This window comes from Phacochoerus africanus, chromosome 3 (genome assembly GCF_016906955.1).
Source record: "Phacochoerus africanus isolate WHEZ1 chromosome 3, ROS_Pafr_v1, whole genome shotgun sequence".
Taxonomy (NCBI): Eukaryota; Metazoa; Chordata; class Mammalia; order Artiodactyla; family Suidae; genus Phacochoerus; species Phacochoerus africanus.
In genome coordinates, this window is record NC_062546.1 from 87935169 (window position 1) to 87957643 (window position 22475).

General features: G+C 41.6%; 1 protein-coding gene across 4 annotated transcripts in view; it reads right to left on the reverse strand.

Annotated features, from left to right (window-relative positions):
* The window catches only part of CCDC93 (coiled-coil domain containing 93), a 106787-nt gene that overhangs the window by 59667 nt on the left and 24645 nt on the right, over positions 1-22475 (reverse strand). For 2 of the 4 annotated variants that reach the window (XM_047772094.1, XM_047772093.1), the window contains exons 7-8: positions 6144-6244; positions 5440-5457 (exon numbers count right to left, since the gene is read on the reverse strand). In XM_047772094.1, the coding sequence (XP_047628050.1) occupies positions 5440-5457; positions 6144-6244 (119 nt within the window). The remainder of the gene's footprint in view (positions 1-5439; positions 5458-6143; positions 6245-22475) is intronic. The other 2 variants (XM_047772097.1, XM_047772095.1) reach the window with 1 other exon arrangement.

The following is a 22475-nucleotide window of genomic DNA, read 5'->3' on the forward strand; positions in this document are numbered from 1 at the left end:
GCAAAAAGGTCTTACCTAATACTCAGGAATTCTATGGGTTTTCTAAATAAAACAGTAAACAATTAAATCTGAGTAATTTAGGAGTTCCCCAGTGGCCTAGTGGTTAAGGATTTGGTGCTGTCACTGCTGTGGCTCAGGTTTGAGCCCTGGCCCAGGAACTTCCACATGCCTAGGGCACGGCCAAAAAAAGAAAGAAAGAAAAAAAAACCCCAACCAAACAAAAAAGCTAAATAATTCAATTCCCAGGTCTCATCTACTCCTTAAAGATAGAGGCTCTGCTAGTTCCCGTTGTGCCTCAGCGGTTAACGGATCCAACTAGGAACCATGGGGTTGCGGGGTCGATCCCTGGCCTTGCTCAGTGGGTTAGGGATCCGGCGTTGCCGTGAGCTGTGGTGTAGATGGCAGACGTAGCTCGGATCCCACGTTGCTGTGGCTGTGGCATAGACTGGCGGCTATGGCTCCGATTCGACCCCTGGCCTGGGAACCTCCATATGCCGTGGGTGCGGCCCTAGAAATGGCAAAAGGACAAAAAAAAAAAAAAAGATAAAGGCTTTGGAAGATTTTTTTAACCACCCCAAAAAACTAGGCTAGGCCCCCAGACATGTCTTTTTGTGTTGATAGCACCAAAACACTCATCCCATGGCATACAATAACTACATGTTCTGTGCAAATCTGTCTGGTGAGCCCTGGAAGGGAGGACATTTGCTTCATTAACTTTTCTTCCTTTACATTCAAAAAATTGAGGAAGTCACCACATGGCATAGCAGCTTAAGGATCTGGCATTGCTGCAGCTGTGGTGCAGGCTGCAACTGTGGTGTGGCTTCTATCCTGGGTCTGGGAACTTCTACATGACACAGGTAAAGCCAAAGAAAAAAATGAGGTATAATTCATATAGGATAAAATTAACTACTTTAAAATGTATACTTCAGTGGTTTTTTGTGTATTCACTATTTTGTGCAACCACTACTACTAATTTTTACAATAGTTCCATCACTGTAAGCGCACTCCATACAGAATATATATAAACAGCAGTTAGTCCCATTTCCCCTCTTTTCCTTCCCTGGCAAACAAAAATCTACTTTCCATCTCTGGATCTGCTACTCTGGATATTTCATACAAATGGAATCACACGCTATTTTGCCTTTTGCGCCTGGCTTCTTTCACTTAACATGCTTTCAAGGTTCAACTGTATTATTGCACAAATAATACTAAATGCCTTTTTCTGACTAAACAGCATCCTACTGTGTGGATAAACCACATTTTATCTATCGGTCCATTAGCTGATGGACATTTGAGTTGTTTCCACTTTCTGGTGATTGTGAATAGTGCTGCTATGAACATTCACTTCTGTGTCTCCAGTGTCTAGCACAGCGCCTGGCACATAATAGGCACTTAACTATCATTTGCTGAATGAAAGAAGAGTTCCGCTGATTGTTCCAAAGGCCTCCTTTTCCATATGACCTGTGGTGATGCTTCTGTGACACAGCTGCCCCCACTGTTTAGCAATGCCTGTCTCCTTTGCTCACTGGTCCTGGTGTCTCTGGGAGATTCTTCTGTGTTGTCTGAATTTCACCAGGAGGACAGGACACCCCTTTACCATTCCTCACACAGAGCAAAGAGGTGCTTCAGCTTATCTCTACTACAGACACATTTACTCCTCTTTTATCCTTCCAAGCTACACTGCTGTATCCTATACCCTTCTCCCCTTGCCCTGTCTGACAGGCCCTTTCCTCTCAAGTGTCAGCTGGTATGCAGGGCCACATGCTCCAGTGTGTTCCTGCCTTGCCCTTTATTACTCTGACTCACCAACCTGGCTGATGTCTACACTGTCAGCACCCATGAGCTCCGGCCCTCTTACCACCCAGTCACTTCCTCAGACCCTAAATGCAAGACTTGGTCTTTAACATCAAGGATGCACATCTAGAACAGCACAGTCCAAAAGAAATATAATGAGAGCCACACATATAACTTTAAATTAGTAGATTCACATATCCAAGATATTCTATAACATACTTAAACATACTCCAATAACTATATAAAGCATGTGTTTTTGATTGTTTGTTTGTTTGTTGCTTTTTAGGGCTGCACCTGTGACATATGGAAGCTCCTAGGCTAGGGGTGTAATCAGAGCTGTAGCTGCTGGCCTACACTGCAGTTCATGGCAACACCAGATCCTTAACCCGCATTCTTATGGATTCTAGTCAGGTTCATTACTGCTAAGCCATGATGAGAAATCCTAAAGCATGCATTTTTAAAATTTGAATCTAACTTAATTAATTAAAATTCTGTTTCTGAGTCACATGAGTCACATTGTAAGTACTCAACGGTCACATGTGGCTAGTGGCTACCACACTGGACATCATAGATCTAGGAAACAAACTAATCTCTACAAGTAACTTCCCCAAGGCAAATTAAGACAGATATCAAACTATCCACAATTGAGAACAAAATAGGAGCATAAGAAAAGCCCTAAATGACAGGACTATGGACTGACTCCATGTTCATTCAACAAGTATTTACTACATACCTTCTATAAGCATGTCATGGGCCTTCAGAGGAGACAGAGACAGGTTGGGAGAGACATTGTATATACACATAAAATGCATTTCCCCACACTGGCATCTTAAGATTCATAGTGTGGTTAGGTGTTTAGGTTAGCTCCTACGAGTTGACTGGACCCGTAATATAATTGAAATATTATAAAGTTACAATGGTGTTTAAGTCTAAAATCAAAACTACGAGTCTTATTTTTCCAACAACGGAACATTTAAACAAACAAACCTAAACAAGTTTTTTAACAAGACACAGTCCTTAAGGCCCTCATGAGAGTTGGCCAGACTCTAAGTCTAGCCTTATTTGAGGAACTAAACGTCAAAAAAAGGCGGAAGAAACTGGAATGCTGGCCTCAAAGCCAGATGCCACTGTGGGCCAAGGCTGATGAGTGACCCCAGAGAGGAAACACTGTTTTAAGACCTGAAGCTCTAAGAGTCAAAATACTTTCCCTCTTGTCAAGAGGGGAGATGAAGAGGAAAACAGAAGCACTGACAACTGATGGGGTTTTGGATTCCTAGGTGGGGTAAGCAATTAAGGGATATCATTAACATCGAGGGAGGAACAGGGGAGAGCAGTGAGAGCCAGAGCCAGCAGGGGGCCAACCCTGCCTGAATGGGGAAGGGGAGGAAGTGGGTAAGGGTTCTCACAAAGGGGCTATAGGAGGGCTAAGGGTAATGAGAACACATGGACAAGGAGAACTGAATGGGAGGCTCAGGGTAGGCTCCTCATGTGAATCTAAAGATCATACTCAAGGACATTTGAGAACTGAAAACTGCTGCTAAAGAGGATGGTGGTGGTGGTAATGATGGTGATGGCGATGCTGATGGTGTTGATGCTGCTGCTTATGGCGTTGATGGTGATGGTGGTGGTGATGATGGTGGTGGTGGTAGCATCTAATGGTTGACATTTAACCGTTTTCTACATGGGACAAGCTGTGCAAAGTCCTTCACATAGATATTGTTATGTAATCTTCATTTAATGGGAAAGATCTCCATGCAGTGGAGAGTTCTGAATAGAACTCTAATTCAAGAGTCTGACATCCAGAAAGGAGGGGAGGGGCCTTCTCAAGGAAGGAAAATAGAGAACCACTTCTTAGGGCTGTAAATTTTATCCAATTTGCTGTCTCTTCTTGTTCAGTCTCAAACCAAACAGCATATTGTGTCTGTCTTCCTAAAATCAAGACCCAAACTCCCACCAGAGGCTCAAACAACATTTGTAGATAATGATGATGACATGCTTTTGGAGTCTAACAAACCTGGGTTCAAATCTCAGTTAGAGGTTTCTACCAGTGCTTAATGGTTAAGAGCTGACCTTGCAGGAGTTACTTTTTAACGTATCTGAATGCTGTCTTTATTAAAAAGGGGAATAAGCTGAGAAACCATCAGAATTCCCCACCTCTCACAAACTCACTCTCTCCTTACCAGAAAAGCTAAAATAACCCCATCTCCTAAAAAAACCCAAAAAACCTTTAACAAACACCTACCCTAGGCTTGAGAGTCAGGAGGGGTTAGTTTAGCATGACCCCACCAACAGGAGCTAAGGTTGGTACTGAGACTTTCTCGAACTCCAAGTTTGGGAGGAGTCACAAAGTCTCTTACCTAAAGAAAGAAAACCAGGCCAAGTTGGGCCTCAAACTGTACCAACTATTCCTTAGGATGAGCAGGGAGGTCCCCCTGAATTTACCTAGCATCATGTAGTGATAACAACTACCAACTACAGCACATGGGAAAGCTCCGACTTCACACAATTTCAAAACAAAAAATACTGAAATATTGCCAGCATGGTCTCAATGAAGTGGGCAATTTACTAAATCAGACTTCTTTTCATCCCCAGGAACATGTGGGTATCCATGACACTGGAAAAAAAAACATAGGTCTGAACAATACAGACTAAGGAACCCCCACCCCCACCCCGCCCCCAGCATTTCCTCAAGTGCTCTCTGGCTCTGGAACATGTGACACTCACAGGGCTGTCTCTCCAGCTCTGACTCACCCAGAGCAGCATAGCCTTGCTTGCCTGCCTGCAGACCCCAGGGCTGCAAAGACCTCATCAATGTCCAGGGCTTGCAACCCATCCAGTTACACAGGCCCCCACACCCCAAAAAGACCCACACTTGGTTGTTGCTACTGTCATGAAATTCTTTTTTTTTTTTTTGTCTTTTAAGGCCACACCCACAGGATATGGAGGTTCCCAGACCAGGGGTCCAATCAGAGCTGTAGCTGCCAGCTTACGCCAGAGCCACAGCAACTTGGAATGTGAGCCACGTCTGGGACCTACACCATAACTCATGGCAATGCCAGATCCTTAACCCACTGAGAGAGGCCAGGGATCAAACCCGTGTCCTCACGGATGCTAGTCGGGTTCATTAACCGCTGAGCCATGACGGGAGCTCTTGTCATGAAATTCTTAATGATTACTCATTATTCATAATTTTTAACAAGGGGCCCTGCATTTTCATTTTATACCAGGCCCTGACTTAGTGGAGCTGGTCTGGAGTTATCTGACTCAGGAGAGAAGTTCAATTCACAGCAACAACTGGTGTGCTATAGGGTCAGGGCAAGAAATAAAAACTTCCTTTGAATGAAAGCAACTAGTTTTCATTCTTAGGCAGAGAGGAAATGACCACACACGACCCGCCCCCCCCAAAACAAAGCCAAAACAATGGCAATTACAATTCTGTTTGAAAGACGGAATTAGTAAGCCAATGAAACCTTAACTTCCTCTCGTTCTCCCCAGCATCATAGAGTGGGAAGCCGTCAGATGCTCACCCAGAGACACTAGTGGCAGTGCCGTTAGTTCCAGCCCCAGTGAGGGCTGGGTTATGAGCAGAGCAGCACACAGCAACCACTCAACCACTTGGAACAGGGGGAGAGGAAACATACTCACATCAAAGAATCAGCGACCCTAAGTAGAAAACGCAGGACACAAAGGAAGGTCAATACCCAGAGTCAAGCAAAAAAATTCACCAAGGAGAAGCACTTCCCTGTGTGTATGTGTGTGCCTGGGTGTGTGGGGGGTGTGTGTGTGTGGGGGGGGCAGATGGGTGGTGTTTAAGTAAAAACTGAGGCCATAAAAATTGTTTTTTTTTTTTTTTTAAATTAGAGCTGTTTTTAAGAAGTGACAGAACCACTTCTAAATTCTTCATTTTCCTGGTCAGAACAATTCTGCGTAGGAAACCAAAACTATTACTTTAACATGGGATAAAAACTCCTGTAACTGCTTTCGATTCTCTAGTTTACCTGAAGATCTTAACACATGGCAAGGGCATTAAGGGTAGAGCCCTCCCCTCCGCCCCCAACCCCGGGCTCTGCACTTGCCTCACACACCCTGATTCCCCAAAGAGGGCAGAGCCAGCACTAGGGAGAAATTTCAAAGATCAGGCCTCTACCACCATCAAGGAGGCTACTACCCACAGAAACTGAGCTAATTCAATGCTAGAAGGAAAAGTCCCCAGTGTTGGAAATCACAGGCCAAAACCTGTCAATTAGGTGAAGACCAGCCAAGTTAATCTCAGTGAAATGATTTAAATCATCTCTTCTTTTCAACAGTTTTTACCAAATAGAAACTTCAGACTGGGTCCCATCCATTACCTGCCATATTCCAAAAGCGTGGCGTGGACCCGCGATTCTTCATCCAGAAGCTCCTCTGCTCCCTGCTGGCGTTTATATTTCCGACGTGGCTTGTAAGCATCCTAAGAAGTGGATGAGGCAGAGGGTGTGAGGAAGGCTCTGGTCCTGCCACTGAGGTGGGAGGCCTTTCCCATCCCCATGTGGTGAGTCTAGCCCCCTGTAGGAGAGGAGCTTACCCATCTGAATGCTATGTTGTAGTAAATGCTTCCACCCAATCTTGTCAACTTTGTTTTATCTTGGTTTTTTTTTTTGGTCCTATGACATTTTAATATTTCATGCAGATTTATCAATCACCTTACTTCCAACTTGGGGATTATTTTAAAAAAAAGCTCTGAGAGAGGACAAGATGGCGGAGGAGTAGGGGGACACGCTCGCCCTCTCCCACAAACACAACAAAAAAAGCACATCTACAGAATAAATGACTCGCACAGAACAGCAACCAATCGCTGGCAGAGGAACCTAAACTCCAATAACGGCAAGAAGTTCGTGACATTACTGGGCAGAACGGAAGAAAAGAGGAGAGTGAGAGAAGGTGAATCCGAGCGGGACGGGCACTCCCGAAAGGGAACTGCGGAGGAGAAAGGGATCCCTCACCCTGGAAAGTCACCTACACGGGGGAAAGATCAAACGAACCGGAGGAATCTCCAGATGCAGAGAAGAGTGTAGCAGTAAGTTGGAGTACGGAAAAGCTGATCAAGAACCGAACGGACCATCTGAACTACGGGCACAGTCACCAAAAATTGAGACGCCTGGGTGGGGGCTGGGCACCGAATCCTCGGCTCCAGAGGTTAGTCCCCGGGAAAGGGCCAGGGGACGCCTGGGTGGGGGCTGGGCACTGAGACCTCGGCTCCAGAGGTTAGCCCCCGGGAAAGGGACGGGGGACACCTGGATGGGGGCTGGGCACTGAGACCTCGGCTCCAGAGGTTAGTCCACGAGAACGGGCTGGGGGGGCGGGGCGGAGCGGAAACTGCTTGGGAGGGCTAGAAACCATTTGACGGGGCAGAGACTGCCTGGGAGACTAGAAAACAAAGCTGTCGCAGAGGAAGGGAGCAATACTCTAAGGGCGGGGAAGTGGAAAGCCGCATCAGAGGGAACCTGGGAGAAGAGCCTGGTCTGCGCCCGTGCTGGGGAGGGGAGAGAAGAAGGGGTGGGTCCCCATAGAATACCCCCCACGCCATAGCAAGCTTACAGGCCCGCTAGCTAGCTGAAAGCTGTGCTTCCCAGTGCATCCCCTCCCCCCACCCCCACCACCCGCTACGCTCTCGCTGAACTTGGGGCTGCCTGTCATCCAGAAGGGCTGGCCTCAACAACTGCCTGAAGCCTACCACCACAAGGGCTGTCCCTGCACAGGTCTGCTTGCCCTTTGGAGGGGCTACACTTTGGCAGAGGAGCAGCAAACACCACCAGTCCCCGAGAAAAGGCCTGTAGCCCAGAAAAGCTAGAACAAGCCTAGCCAGGCCGTGAATAGATCTGCCTAATTCTCAGACGGTTTTTCTGAGTCAGGCTGCCCCGGGGAGGAGCCTCTTGGGTTTCCAACGGCCCTGCTACCTGCCCAAGCCCCCAGGGGGTGCCCCACTCCCGCGGAATAGCTGCTCAGCACCACCAGCCCCCTGGAGGACCCCCTGCAGCCCAGAAAAGCTGCAACAAGCTTGGCCAGACTGTGAAAAGATCTGCCTACATTCTCAGGCCATCCTTCTGAGTTGGGCTGCCCTAGGGAAGAGCCTCTTAGGTTCTCAGTGACCCAGATGGCTGCTCCAGCCCCCAGGGCGTGCAGCACTCCTGAGGAACAGATGCCCAACACCGCCAACCCCCTGCAAGAACCCCACTGCCTAAAAACACCAGAGCAAGCTCTGCATGACCAAGTGACATCTGCTACCATCGTGGTGTGGACCTCCCAGTCCTGTCTGCCCTTAGGAAGTCCTCCATTGCTTCAAAGAAACACTGTTAGCCAGATCAACACTCCAGAAAAGCCACACTGCCTCAAAAAAGATTGACCAACAATGCCAGCCCTCAGGAAATAATCCACGGCAGTGACAAGGCAAACACTGCCTGATAACGGAGAGTACAACTCCCTAAGGAAAAAGAAAACAATAAGCAAGATGAAGAAGCTGAGAAACCACCCCCAGTCAAACCAACAGGAGAACTCACCTAAAACAGTCAACAATGAAACAGAGCTCTGCAGTCAGACAGACCTGGAGTTCAAAAGAGACATAGTGAAAATACTGAGGGAATTAAGAGAAGATATGAACAGTAATGCAGATACCCTCAGAAAGGAACTAGAAAATATAAGGAGGAGCCAAGAAAAACTAGAACATTCATTTGCAGAGATGCAACTGAACTAAGGGCAGTAAAAACCAGAATGAATAATGCAGAAGAACGAATCAGTGATATGGAAGATAGAATAATGGAAATCACTCAATCTGGTCAACAGACAGAAAACCGAATCAAAAAACTGGAAAGCAATATAAGAGACCTATGGGATAATATAAAGCGGGCCAATCTACGCATAATAGGAATTCCAAAAGGAGTAGAAAAAGATAAGGGGATGGAAAATATATTTGAAGAAATTATCACTGGAAACCTCCCAAATCTAAAGGACACTGGGTTCAAGATACAAGAAGCACAGAGGGCCCCAAACAAACTGAACCCAAATAGACCCACAGCAAGACACATCATAATAAAAATGGCAAAAGTTAGTGATAAAGAGAGGATCCTAAAGGCAGCAAGACAAAAACAGAATGTTACCTACAAGGCAACCCCCATAAGAATATCAGCTGACTTCTCTACAGAAACACTACAGGCCAGGAGGGAATGGCAAGAGAGATTTAAAGTGCTAAAAGGAAAAAAATATGCAACCTAGAATACTCTATCCAGCAAGAATATCATTTAAAATAGAAGGGGAAATAAAAATTTTTTCCAACAAACAAAAACTTAAAGAATACAGCAACACAAAACCCAGGTTAAAGGAAATATTGAAAGGGCTTCTCTAAACCAAAAAGAAAGGAAGGAAAGGGAAGAAAAAAGAAAAGAAAAAAAAAAAGATGAAGAGGAAGAACTAGGACTGAGGAAACCACAATCAGAGAGCAGTCACTCAAATAAGCCAGCATACAGATTTAATCATGAACATGCTTCAAACAAAATAAAATTAAAAAGAAAAAATAAAAAAGAGTCATCAAAACCATAAAATGTGGGCAAGGGATGTTAGGAAGTAAATAACCCTTTTTGTTTGTTTGTATGTTTCTCTTCTTAATTTTAATATAGTAATGAAGTGTTTGAACTTACAGGACCATCAGGCTAAAACACACAATTATGGGAAGGGGTTAGCATACTTAAAAAACAGGGCAATCACAAGCCAAAACCAAATATTGCATTTGCAAAAAATGAAAAAAAAATACACTCAAGCAGATAATAACAGGAGACCATCCAACAAAAAAAAAAAAAAAAGAAAGGAAGAATGGAGAACCATAGAATCAACTGGAACACGAGGTTCAAATGGCAATAAATAATCATCTATCAATTATCACCTTAAATGTCAATGGACTGAACGCCCCAATCAAAAGACACAGAGTGGCTGAGTGGATAAAAAGGCAAAAACCTTCAATATGCTGCCTATAAGAAACTCACCTTAGGACAAAGGATACATATAGATTGAAAGTGACAGGGTGGGGAAAAATATTTCACGCCAATAGACATGACAGAAAAGCAGGAGTTGCAACGCTCATATCAGACAAAATAGACTTTAAAACAAAAGACATAAAGAAAGACAAAGAAGGACACTACTTAATGATTCAGGGATCCATCCAAGGAGAGGATGTTACTATCGTCAACATATATGCCCCAAATACAGGAGCACCCAGATACATACAACAAATATTAACAGACATAAAGGGAGATATTGATGAGAATACAATCATAGTAGGAGACCTTAATACCCCCCTCACATCAATGGACAGATCCTCTAGACAGAAAACCAATAAAGCAACAGAGATCCTAAAGGAAACAATAGAAAAGTTAGACTTCATTGATATCTTCAGGACACTACATCCAAAAAAATCAGAATACACCTTCTTCTCAAATGCTCATGGAACATTCTCAAGAATCGACCACATATTGGGACACAAAGCTAATCTCAATAAATTTAGGAGCATAGAAATTATCTCAAGTATCTTCTCTGACCACAATGCCATGAAATTAGAAATCAACCATGGGAAAAGGAAAGAGAAAAAACCTACTGCATGGAGACTAAACAACATGCTACTAAAAAACCAATGGGTCAATGAGGAAATCAAGAAGGAAATTAAAAACTAGCTTGAAACAAATGATAATGAAGACACAACCGCTCAAAATCTATGGGATGCTGTGAAAGCAATGCTCAGAGGGAAATGCATAGCAATACAGGCCTTTCTCCAAAAAGAAGAAAGAGCCCAAATTGACAACTTAACCCTCCACCTAAATGAATTAGAAAAAGAGGAACAAAAAAGTCCTGAAGTCAGCAGAAGGAAGGAAATTATAAAGATCAAAGAAGAAATCAATAAAATAGAGACTCAAAAAACAATAGAGAAAATTAATAAAACCAAGAGCTGGTTCTTTGAAAAGGTAAACAAAATGGACAAACCCCTGGCCAGACTCACTCAAAAGAGGAGAGAAAGAACCCAAATAACCAAAAGTATAAATGAAAAAGGAGAAATCTCAACAGATACAGCAGAAATACAAAAAACCGTAAGAGAATACTATGAACAACTATACGGCAACAAGTCTGACAATCTGGAAGAAATGGACAATTTTCTAGAATCTTACAGCCTGCCAAAACTGAATCAAGTAGAAACAGACCAACTGAACAGACCGATCACTAGAAATGAAATTGAAGAGGTCATAAAATCACTCCCTACAAATAAATGTCCAGGACCAGATGGCTTCACAGGTGAATTTTATCAAACATATAAAGAGGAATTGGTGCCCATCCTCCTTAAACTCTTTCAAAAGGTGGAAGAAGAAGGAATACTCCCAAAGACATTCTATGATGCCACCATCACCCTCATTCCAAAACCAGACAGACATACCACCAAAAAAGAAAACTATCGCCCAATATCATTGATGAATATAGATGTAAAAATTCTCAACAAAATCTTAGCCAACTGAATCCAACAACATACCAAAAAAATTATACAGCATGATCAGGTTGGGTTCATCCCAGGTTCACAAGGATGGTTCAACATATGCAAATCAATCAGCATCATACACCACATTAACAAAAAAAAAAGTCAAAAATCATATGATCATCTCAATAGATGCAGAAAAAGCATTTGACAAAGTCCAACATCCATTCATGATCAAGACCCTCGCCAAAGTGGGTATAGAGGGAAGGAACATTCCTGAAGATAATCAAAGCCATTTATGAGAAACCCACAGCAAATATAATACTCAATGGGGAAAAACTGAAAGCCTTCTCACTCAAATCTGGAACAAGACAGGGATGCCCACTCTCACCACTGCTCTTCAACAGAGTTTTGGAAGTCCTAGCCACAGCAATTAGACAAACCAAAGAAATCAAAGGCATCCATATAGGAAGAGAAGAGATCAAACTGTCACTGTATGCAGATTACATGATACTATACATAGAAAACCCAAAGGACTCAACGCCAAAACTCCTTGAACTGATTCATAAATTCAGCAAAGTAGCAGGATATAAGATTAACATTCAGAAGTCAGGTGCATTTCTGTATACCAGCAATGAAATATTAGAAAAGGAATACAAAAACACGGTACCTTTTAAAATTGCACCTCACAAAATCAAATACCTCGGAATACACCTGACCAAGGAGGTAAAGGACCTATATGCCGAGAACTATAAAACTTTCATCAAAGAAATCAAAGAAGATGTAAAGAAATGGAAAGATATTCCATGTTCCTGGAATGGGAAAATCAATATTGTAAAAATGGCCATACTACCCAAAGCAATCTACAGATTCAATGCAATCCCTATCAAATTACCCAGGACATTTTTCACAGAACTAGAACAAACAATCCAAACATTTATATGGAACCACAAAAGACCCAGAATCGCCAAAGCAATCCTGAGAAACAAAAACCAAGCAGGAGGCATCACTCTCCCAGACTTCAAGAAATACTACAAAGCCACAGTCATCAAAACAGTGTGGGAGTGGTATCAAAACAGACAGACAGACCAATGGAACAGAATAGAGAACCCGGAAATAAACCCTGACACCTATGGTCAATTCATCTTTGACAAGGGAGGCAAGAACATAAAGTGGGAAAAAGAAAGTCTATTTAGCAAGCATTGCTGGGAAACCTGGACAGCTGCATGCAAAGAAATGAAACTAGAACACACCCTCACACCATGCACAAAAATAAACTCCAAATGGCTGAAAGACTTAAATATATGACAGGACACCATCAAACTCCTAGAAGAAAACATAGCCAAAACACTCTCTGACATCAACATCATGAATATTTTCTCAGGTCAGTCTCCCAAAGCAATAGAAATTAGAGCAAAAATAAACCCATGGGACCTCATCAAACTGAAAAGCTTTTGCACAGCAAAGGAAACCAAAAAGAAAACAAAAAGACAACTTATAGAATGGGAGAAAACAGTTTCAAATGATGCAACTGACAAGGGCTTAATCTCTAGAATATATAAACAACTTATACAACCCAACAGCAAAAAAACCAATCAATCAATGGAAAAATGGGCAAAAGACCTGAATAGACTGTTCTCCAAAGAAGATATACAGATGGCCAGCAAACACATGAAAAAATGCTCAACATCGCTGGTTATAAGAGAAATGCAAATCAAAACTACCATGAGATATCACCTCACACCAGTCAGAATGGCCATCATTAATAAATCCACAAATAACAAGTGCTGGAGGGGCTGTGGAGAAAAGGGAACCCTCCTGCACTGTTGGTGGGAATGTCAACTGGTACAGCCACTATGGAGAACAGTTTGGAGATACCTTAGAAATCTATACATAGAACTTCCATATGACCCCGCAATCCCACTCTTGGGCATCTATCCAGACAAAACTCTACTTAAAAGAGACACTTGCACCCGCATGTTCATTGCAGCACTATTCACAATAGCCAGGACATGGAAACAACCCAAATGTCCATCGACAGAGGATTGGATTCGGAAGAGGTGGTATATATACACAATGGAGTACTACTCAGCCATAAAAAAGAATGACATAATGCCATTTGCAGCAACATGGATGGAACTAGAGAATCTCATACTGAGTGAAATGAGCCAGAAAGACAAAGACAAATACCATATGATATCACTTATAACTGGAGTCTAATACCCAGCACAAATGAACATCTCCTCAGAAAAGAAAATCATGGACTTGGAGAAGAGACTTGTGACTGCCTGATGGGAGGGGGAGGAAGTGGGAGGGATCGGGAGCTTGGGCTTATCAGACACAACCTAGAATAGATTTACAAGGAGATCCTGCTGAATAGCATTGAGAACTTTGTCTAGATATTCACGTTGCAACAGAAGAAAGGCTCGGGGTAAAATGTAATTGTAATGTATACATGTAAGGGTAACCTGACCCCCTGGCTGTACAGTGGGAAAATTTAAAAAAAAAAAAAAAAAAGAAATTTCAGGGGTGCTTCTTAAACAGAAAAAAAAATAAAAAATAAAAAAAGCTTATATGTTACTTTTAGAGATTATATTTAGCCTTTTAATTTATTCAGATTTTTTTTTTTTTTTGGTATAGTGAAAGGTAGTTATCTATAGACATATGTTTTTCTCTGAATGGAAAGTTAAGAATCCCAACATCAAGTTAATAGTCTATCCTTCCCTTGATTTAAAATGGCAAATAGATATATATGTATAATAACATGTACCAATATTATCTTCAATCCCTTTCACTTTTTTTTTTGTCTTTTTGCCTTTTCTAGGGCATACGGAGGTTCCCAGGCTAGGGGTCTAATCGGAGCTGGATCCAAGCCGTGTCTCATGGCAACGCCAGATCCTTAACCCACTGAACGAGGCCAGGGATCGAACCCTCAACCTCATGGTTCCTAGTTGGATTCGTTAACCACTGAGCCGTGATGGGAACTCCTATCCCTTTCACTTTTTGAGGCTTTATCCTGTCTCTACTGTTCTTTTTCAAATTTCCTGGCTATTCTTACACATTTTCTCTTCTGAACAAATTCTGCTATCTGCTTGCCAAGGTCATCATGAGAAACTGTTGAGCTTTGTTTGATTAGAATCATACCAAATTTACACATTGCTTTGGAAAGAACCAACATCTTTATAATATCGAATCTTAACTTGAAAAGCAAGGTTCTACTCTCTATTCAAAACTTTATTATTTCTTAAAAATTTTTTTCCAAAAACATATAAATTTTCCACAGTCATTACATATCTAGACCTTTCTATGTCTCAGAGCCACAAACTGTGTAACAACCACAGACATCTCAATTCTTAAATGCTAATAACAGATGCAAATCCTTCAGAGATACATCTCTTCTATAAAAGTGTTTTGAGGTTTATCCTGAAAAAATTTTATAAGAACACAAAATGCGCTACAGACTTTCAATGACTTTTAAAATTATCAGAATAGGATTTAGTTATAAACATAGAAAAAAATATCTATTTTGTGAGGACACATTCTGAAATTGTATATATATATGTGTGTGTGTGTGTGTGTCTGTCTGTCTGTCTATCTACCTACCTACCTGTCTGGTATATGGCATATGCTCAGTTATGACCTGATTTGTCATTCTACCCCAAATGAATGTCCTTCTTGACTGTCAAACTGGCATCAAATCATACCTTAGTAACATTTGCTCAGGGCTCTGGGTGCAAGCAGGCAGCTGTCTATGCAAGGTATTCTATTTGTCCCTGAATCTTTTTTTCCTTCACCAGCAGAGTTCACCACACCTAACCTCTACCTGGACTTCACCAGGACAAGCATTATTATTGGTTTCTTTGGACAGTGGCATTTTTTATGTTAATTAGACTTTTTCTCCCCTTGAAAATTCTGGTTAACTTTATTATCATCTCACTTTTTATTATGGGGAATTTCAAACATACAGGAAAACATCCCTTTGTACCATACATATATCTCAACAATTTTGTAGAAAAGGAATGAAACAGGTTCTGGATTGATAATAGAGGGCTGTTCCTATAACTTTCTGCCACAAACATTCCTGGTTTGCTGCTGGTGGCTACATGAATAGGAAGCTATAAATAACATAAAACAAATTTATGGGGAAGTGAAAACCATAGTAAACCCATATGACGTCAGTTACTGTGTACGATTTAATTTCCACTGAGCTCTACCATTATAGCAGCACTGTATAATGGAGCTTAATTCAGAGAGTCAATGACCCCGGACAGGAAATTGGATTCTTCTAAAAAAGGGACTGACTCCAAAACAATAGCATAGTGAAAAAATGAGGTCACAAGGACCTTTTATTCTGCCAAACAATGACAACGTTGGCCTTTGTGTAATTATTTCTTCTACTTTAAAGCATCTCATACAGGTCTCACCTTTTGCATTTTATAACTACACCATGAGGTAGAGGCAATGCAGATGCCATTACCTCCACTTTGCTACTAAAGAAGCAGAGATTACATAATTATCCAGGCTTGCTAGGATAGGTACCCTGACTGCTAGTCGCAAGGTTTCCTACTACACTAACTTGCCTCTGTGGGCATTCTAGTCATCCACCAGCCACTTCAGCAGAGCCCGACACATACAATCTGAGTCTGCTCCATGAATTATTACAACATAGATTTGCTTAAGTAAGGGACCTAAATGTCAGAGGTTTTCCAGAACTACTGCTAAATCACCCTTTTTAGCAACAGGAGTCAAGAACATTGACATCTAGTCCTGTCTCTGCCATTAACAAGCTGTGTAACCCTAAGAAAGGCAGTTTCTTAGGGTCACATAGTCCCCACAATGGGCCTGTTTCTTTATCTATAAAATGAGCCTTGGACTAAAAGACCTTGAAGGATGCATCCAGTCTCTCATTTTTTTTTTTTTTGGTGTTCTTTTTACCCTGTAAAGACAATGAGTTGGTAGAATAATTTCATAAATAAAGTCTAAGATTAATTTTTTAAAAACCCATGCTTTTCTACATGATTGCACTATTAAGAAGGTATGCAAAATCAATTTATCTTTTGCCACTAATAGTGGGAGCAATAGGCAATAGCAATGGCAGTCATTTCCGGAATGCTAGGTATGTGTCAAGCATACACTCCTCTACACATGCTGCCCACCAGATCCTCACACCTACCAGGGTAGTTATCTTTGTTTTATGTACACAGATGATGGAACAGGCACAGAGATGAAATAACTTGCCAGAGTTACAAAGGCAATAAATGACAGAGTTGGGATGATTCCAGAACTGGGACTCTTAAGCACCCTGCAAGATGTGTTATACCTCAACTCTCATCACCCTTCATGGTGGGCTCTGATCATTTGCTCAGCTGATGCCAAAGGATACATGAATGGAGTTAAAAAGTTAAGGCAATCCCTTGGCAAAGGAGACCCTCATGCACTGTGAGAGATGAAGGCCTCAAGACAGGTTCACCTGGTGGGGCCATTCCTCTGGGCCACATTCCAAGTATCAGGGAAGGGATGGGAAGAGCTAAGCACCATGGCCAGTCACTGCCTGCCCCATTCTGGTGGGAAAGCCCTTCATGAAATGACGAGCAGGCAACCAAAGAGCCAACAGCCTACCCTCGGAGCTCTAGGTGGTCAGACCACATCCAACTCAGCAGGAAGCACATTTCCAAAGTGCTTCCAGTGACCCCAGCAGCTCAATCTCACAGGGCTCACCTGACAGCCCAAATCTGACTCCAAGAGACACACCTCAGCCAACAAGCCCCTGAACAAATGCTACCTTCCATCTAAAAGGGCTACACGGACATTCCCACCACCAAACGCAGTGTCCTGAAAGGTCCCATAAAAAAAAGTTATTATAACTGGGACAAATAAGCTTGTTTTCTTCACTCTTGCAATAATAAAACCACCACCACTACCAGCACAGAGCCCCCGGGTACTGAGGGAGGGAGGGATGAGAATGTGGATGGCATGCATGTCCATGGGGAGTAATTAGCTGGGGAGGTAGGGTTTTCTCCAGACACCCCCAACCCTGTTCCCTTTCTATCCTCTCTCACATGAGCTCTGCCATGAAGGCCTGTCTTCTGCTCTTGGAGGTTCAGCCCAACCCCTACCTCAGGGCCCCTTGAGTCTGAACTGAAGGGCATAACTTTTTTTTTCTTTTTAGGACCGCACCCGAGGCACATGGAAGTTCCCAGGCTAGGGGTTGAATTGGAGTGACATCACAGTCACAGCAACACCAAATCCGAGCTGCATCAGCAACCTACGCTGCAGTTCATGGCAATGCCGGATCCTTAACCCACTGAGCAAGGCCAGGGATCGAACCCACATCCTCAAGGATACCAGTCGGGTTCTTAACCAACTGAGCCACAATAGGAACTCCTGAACAGTGTAACTTGGTGGGTAAGAATGAGCTAGCTCTTTTGTATAAACGAGCCAAGATGGCTTCAGTATATTGACTCCAAGGTTTATTACTTCACAGGAGACTGAGACCTGCTGCTCAAAACCCTCCAGAACCAAACTCAAAACTTTTCACATGCCCAGTTATTTAAAAGATGGCCCTGATAAGCAGATTTTTAGTTGTTTAAAGCCTGTCTGTGTTTCATGCTCTGCAAAACTACACCTGACATTTGGTGACCCCAGGCAGGATAAGGCCAGTGGGTATAAAGACCCTAGGCTGTGGCTGCCTTTCAAGTATCTTGAATCAACCCAGGAGTTTCCCACCCCTCATTCACCCCAGGGGTCCCTTGCTTTCTTTCCTCCCCTTTAGGATGGTCCTCTTGCTCAGGCTTCGGGAAGGCCACGCCCACTCTGTGGGGCAAACCTGTCAAACATCCCCCAAATAGGGCCCATGTGTGCTACTGCCACCCTGTGGTCACACCCTTTACCTTGATGAACTTGACATCCCTTGAATCCTTTGCAGTGGGAATGTCCCTGCTTTAGCCACACGTCCTAGCGTGCAATCTGGCACACAGTGCTTAGTTACTGTTATTGACTGAATAGATGGCGTCAAACAGACACAGTTTTAATACTTGCCCCATTACTATCTGTCTGATTTGGAGCAAGTTACTTTAACCTCTGTCATTTTCTACCTGTAAAACAGGTATAGGGAGAGAGCTATAAGGATTAATCAATCTACTTAGTAACTGACACACATTAAGGGCTAAGATATACATACATATGTATACAAGCTATTATTAATAAAATTACTCATTTTTTTATTACTCAATGAATTTATTACATTTATAGTTGTACAATGATCATCACAGTCCATTTTTATAGGATTTCCATCCCACACTCCCAGATATCTCCCCTCCCCCCAAACTGTCTCCTTTGGAAACCATAAGTTTATCAAAGTCTGTGAGTCAGTATCTGTTCTGCAAAGAAGTTCACTATGTCCTTTTTTCAGATTTCACATATAAGTGGTAGCATTTGATGTTGGTGTCTCATTGTCTGACTTCACTTAGCATGATAATTTCTAGGTCCACCCATGTTGCAAAAAATGCTGGTATTTCGTTCCTTTTAATGGTTGAGTAATATTCCATGTGTATATATGTACCACATCTTCTGGATCCAATACTCTGTTGATGGACATTTAGGTTGTTTCCATGTCTTGGCTATTGCAAATAGGGCTGCAGTGAACATCGGAGTACATGTGTCCTTTTGAGTCATGGTTTTATTTGGATAGATGCCCAGGAGTGGGATTGCTGGATCAAATGGTAGTTCTATTTTTAGTTTTCTGAGGAATCTCCATCCTGTTTTCCATAGAGGTTGCACCAATTTACAATCCCACCAACAGTGTAATAAGGTTCCTTACTCTCCACACCCTCTCCAGCACTTATTGTTTGCAGACTTTTGCTGGTGTAAGGTGGTACCTCATTTCTCTAATAATCAGTGGTACCTCATTTCTCTAATAATCAGGTGGTACCTGATTTGCATTTCTCTAATAATAAGTGATGTTGAACATCTTTTCATGTGTTTTTTGGTCATATGTATGTCTTCTTTGGAGAACTGTATGTCTAGATCTTCTGCTCATTTTTTGATGGGGTTGTTTGTCTTTTTGGTTTTGAGCGGTAGGAGGTGTTTACAAATTTTGGAGATTAATCCCTTGTCGGTAGATTCATTTGCAAATATTTTCTCCCATTCTGTGGGTTGTCTTTTCGTTTTGTTTAGGGTATCCTTTCCGGTGCAGAAACATAAGTTTAATTAAGGCCCTTTTGTTTATTTTTGTTTTACCGTCATTACTCTAAGAGGTGGATCTGAGAAGATGTTGCTGTCATTTATGTTGGAGAGGGTTTGGCCTATGTTTTCCTCTGAGAGTTTTATAGTATCTGGTCTTACATCTAGGTCTTTAATCCATTTTGAGTTTATTTTTGTGTATGGTGTTAGGAACTGTTCTAATTTCATTCTTTTACATATGGCTGCCCAGTTTTCCCAGCACCACACCACATATTGAACAGACTGTCTTTTCTCCATTGTATATTCTTGCCTCCTTTGTCATAGATTAGTTGACTGCAGGTGCATGGGTTTAATTCTGGACTTTCTATACTATTCCACTGATCTATCTTTCTGTCTTTGTGCCAGTATCATACGGTTTTGATGATTGTTGCTTTGTAGTATAGTCTGAAGTCAGGGAGCCTGATTCCTCCAGCTCCGTTTTTCATTTTCAGGATGTCTTTGGCTATTCCGGGCCTTTTGTGCTTCCAAACAAAGTTTAAAAATATTTTGTTCCAAGTTCTGTGAAAAATGTCCTTGGTAATTTGATAGAGATTGCATTGAATCTGTAGATTGCCTTGGGTAGTATAGTCATTTTGATAATATTGACTCTTCCAATCCAAAAGCATGGATTTTGTCTCTTTAGGTATGTTTACTCCTAGGTATTTTATTCTTTTGGATACAATGGTAAACGGGATTGCTTCCCTAATTTCTCTTTCTGATCTTTCATTGTTAGTATATAGAAATGCAGACGATTTCTGTGTATTAATTTTGTATCCTGCAACTTTACCAAATTCATGGATGAGCTCTAACAGTTTTCTGGTAGAGTCTTTAGGATTCTCTAGGTATAGTATCATGTCATCTGCGAATAGTGATAGTTTTGTTTCTTCCTGTCCAATTTGGATTCCTTTTATTTTTTTTTACTTCTCTGATTGCTGGGGCTAGGATTTCCAAAACTATGTTGAAGAGTAGTGGCGAGAGTGGGCATCCTTGTCTTGTTCCTGATCTCAGTGGGAATTCTTTCGCCTTTTCACTATTGACAATGATGTCAGCTCTGGGTTTGTCATATATGGCCTTTACTATGTTAATGTAGGTTCCCTCTATGCCCACTTTCTGAAGAGTTGTTTTTTCTTTTTTTATCAGAAATGGGTGTTGGATTTTGTCAAAGGCTTTTTATGCATCTATTGGGAGGATCATGTGGTTTTTACTCTTCAGTTTGTTAATGTGGTGTATCACACTGATTGATTTGTGGATATTGAAGAACCCTTGCATTCCTGGGATAAATCCCACTTGATCATGATGTTCAATCCTTTTAATGTATTGTTGGATGTGGTGTGCTAGTATTTTGTTGAGGATTTTTGCATCTATGTTTTTCAGTGAAATTGGCCTGTAATTTTCTATTTTTGTAGTATCTTTGTCTGGTTTTGGTAGGAGAGTGATGGTGGCCTCATAGAATGAGCTTGGAAGTGTCCCTTCCTCTGTATTTTTTTGGAATAGTTTCAGAAGGCGAGGTGTTAGCTCTTCTCTAAATGTTTGATAGAATTCGCCTGTGAAGCCATCTGGTCCTGGACTTTTGTTTGTTGGAAGTTTTTAAATCACAATTTCAATTTCAGTACTTGCGACTGGTCCATTCATCTTTTCTATTTCATCTTGGTTTAGTCTTGGAAGATTGTATTTTTCTAAAAATTTGTCCATTTACTCTAGGTTTTCCATTTTACTGGCATATAGTTGCATATGGTAGTCTCTTATGATCCTTTGTATTTCTGTGATGTACATTGTTATTTATCCTTTGTCATTTCTAATTTTATTGATTTGAGTCCTATTTTTTGCTTGATAAGTCTGGCTAAGGGGTTTATCAATTTTGTTGATCTTTTCAAAGAATCAGCTTTTCGTTTCATTGATCTTTTCTGTGATTTTTCTTCATCTCTATTTCATTGATTTCTACTCCGATCTTTATGATTTCTTTCCTTCTACTAACTTTAGCTCTTGTCTGTTCTTCTCTCTCGAGCTGCTTCAGATATAAAGTTAGCTTGTTTATTTGAGCTTTTTCTTTTTCCTGAGGTGGGCTTGTATTGCTATAAACTTTCCTCTTAGAATGGCTTTTGCTGCATCCCATAGGTTTTGGAGTGTTGTATCTTTGTGGTCATTTGCTGTTAGGTATTTTTTAATTTCTTCTTTGATTTCTTCAGTGATCCATTGGTTGTTTAGTAGCAGGTTGTTTAATCTCCACATGTTGTGTTTTTTGCATTTTTTTTCACGTTGATTTCCAGTCATATAGCCTTGTGGTCGGAAAAGATGCTTGATATGATTTCAATTTTCTTAAAGTCACTGAGGCTTGATTTGTAGCCCAGGATGTAGTCAGTCTTAGAGGATGTTCCATGTGCACTTGAGAAGAATGTGTATTCTGTTGCTTTTGGATGAAATGTCCTATAAATATCTATTAAGTCCATCGGGTCTAATGCTTCATTCAGGGCCTGTGTTTCCTTATTGATTTTCTGTCTGGATGATCTGTCCATTGCTGTAAGTGGGGATGTTAAATTCCCCTGCTATTATTGTGTTATTGTTGATTTGTCCTTTTAAGGTTGTTAGCAGTTGCCTTATATATTGTGATGAACCTATGTTGGGTGCGTAGATGTTTAAAATTGTTATATCTTCTTCTTGGATTGATCCTTTGACCATTATGTAGTGACCTTCCTTTCCCTTAAAATATTCTTCATTTAAAAGTCTGTTTTGTCTGATATGAGTATTGCTACTCCAGCTTTCTTTTGATCCCCGTTTGCATGAAATATTTTCTTCCATCCTCTCACTTTCGATTTGTATGTGTCCCTAGAAGTGAAGTGGGTCTCTTGGACACAGCATGTATATGGGTCTTGTTTTTGTATCCATTCAGCCAGTCTATTTCTTTTGGTTGGGGCGTTTAGTCCATTAACATTTAAGGTAATTATTGATATGTATGTTCTAATTGCCATTTTATTAATTG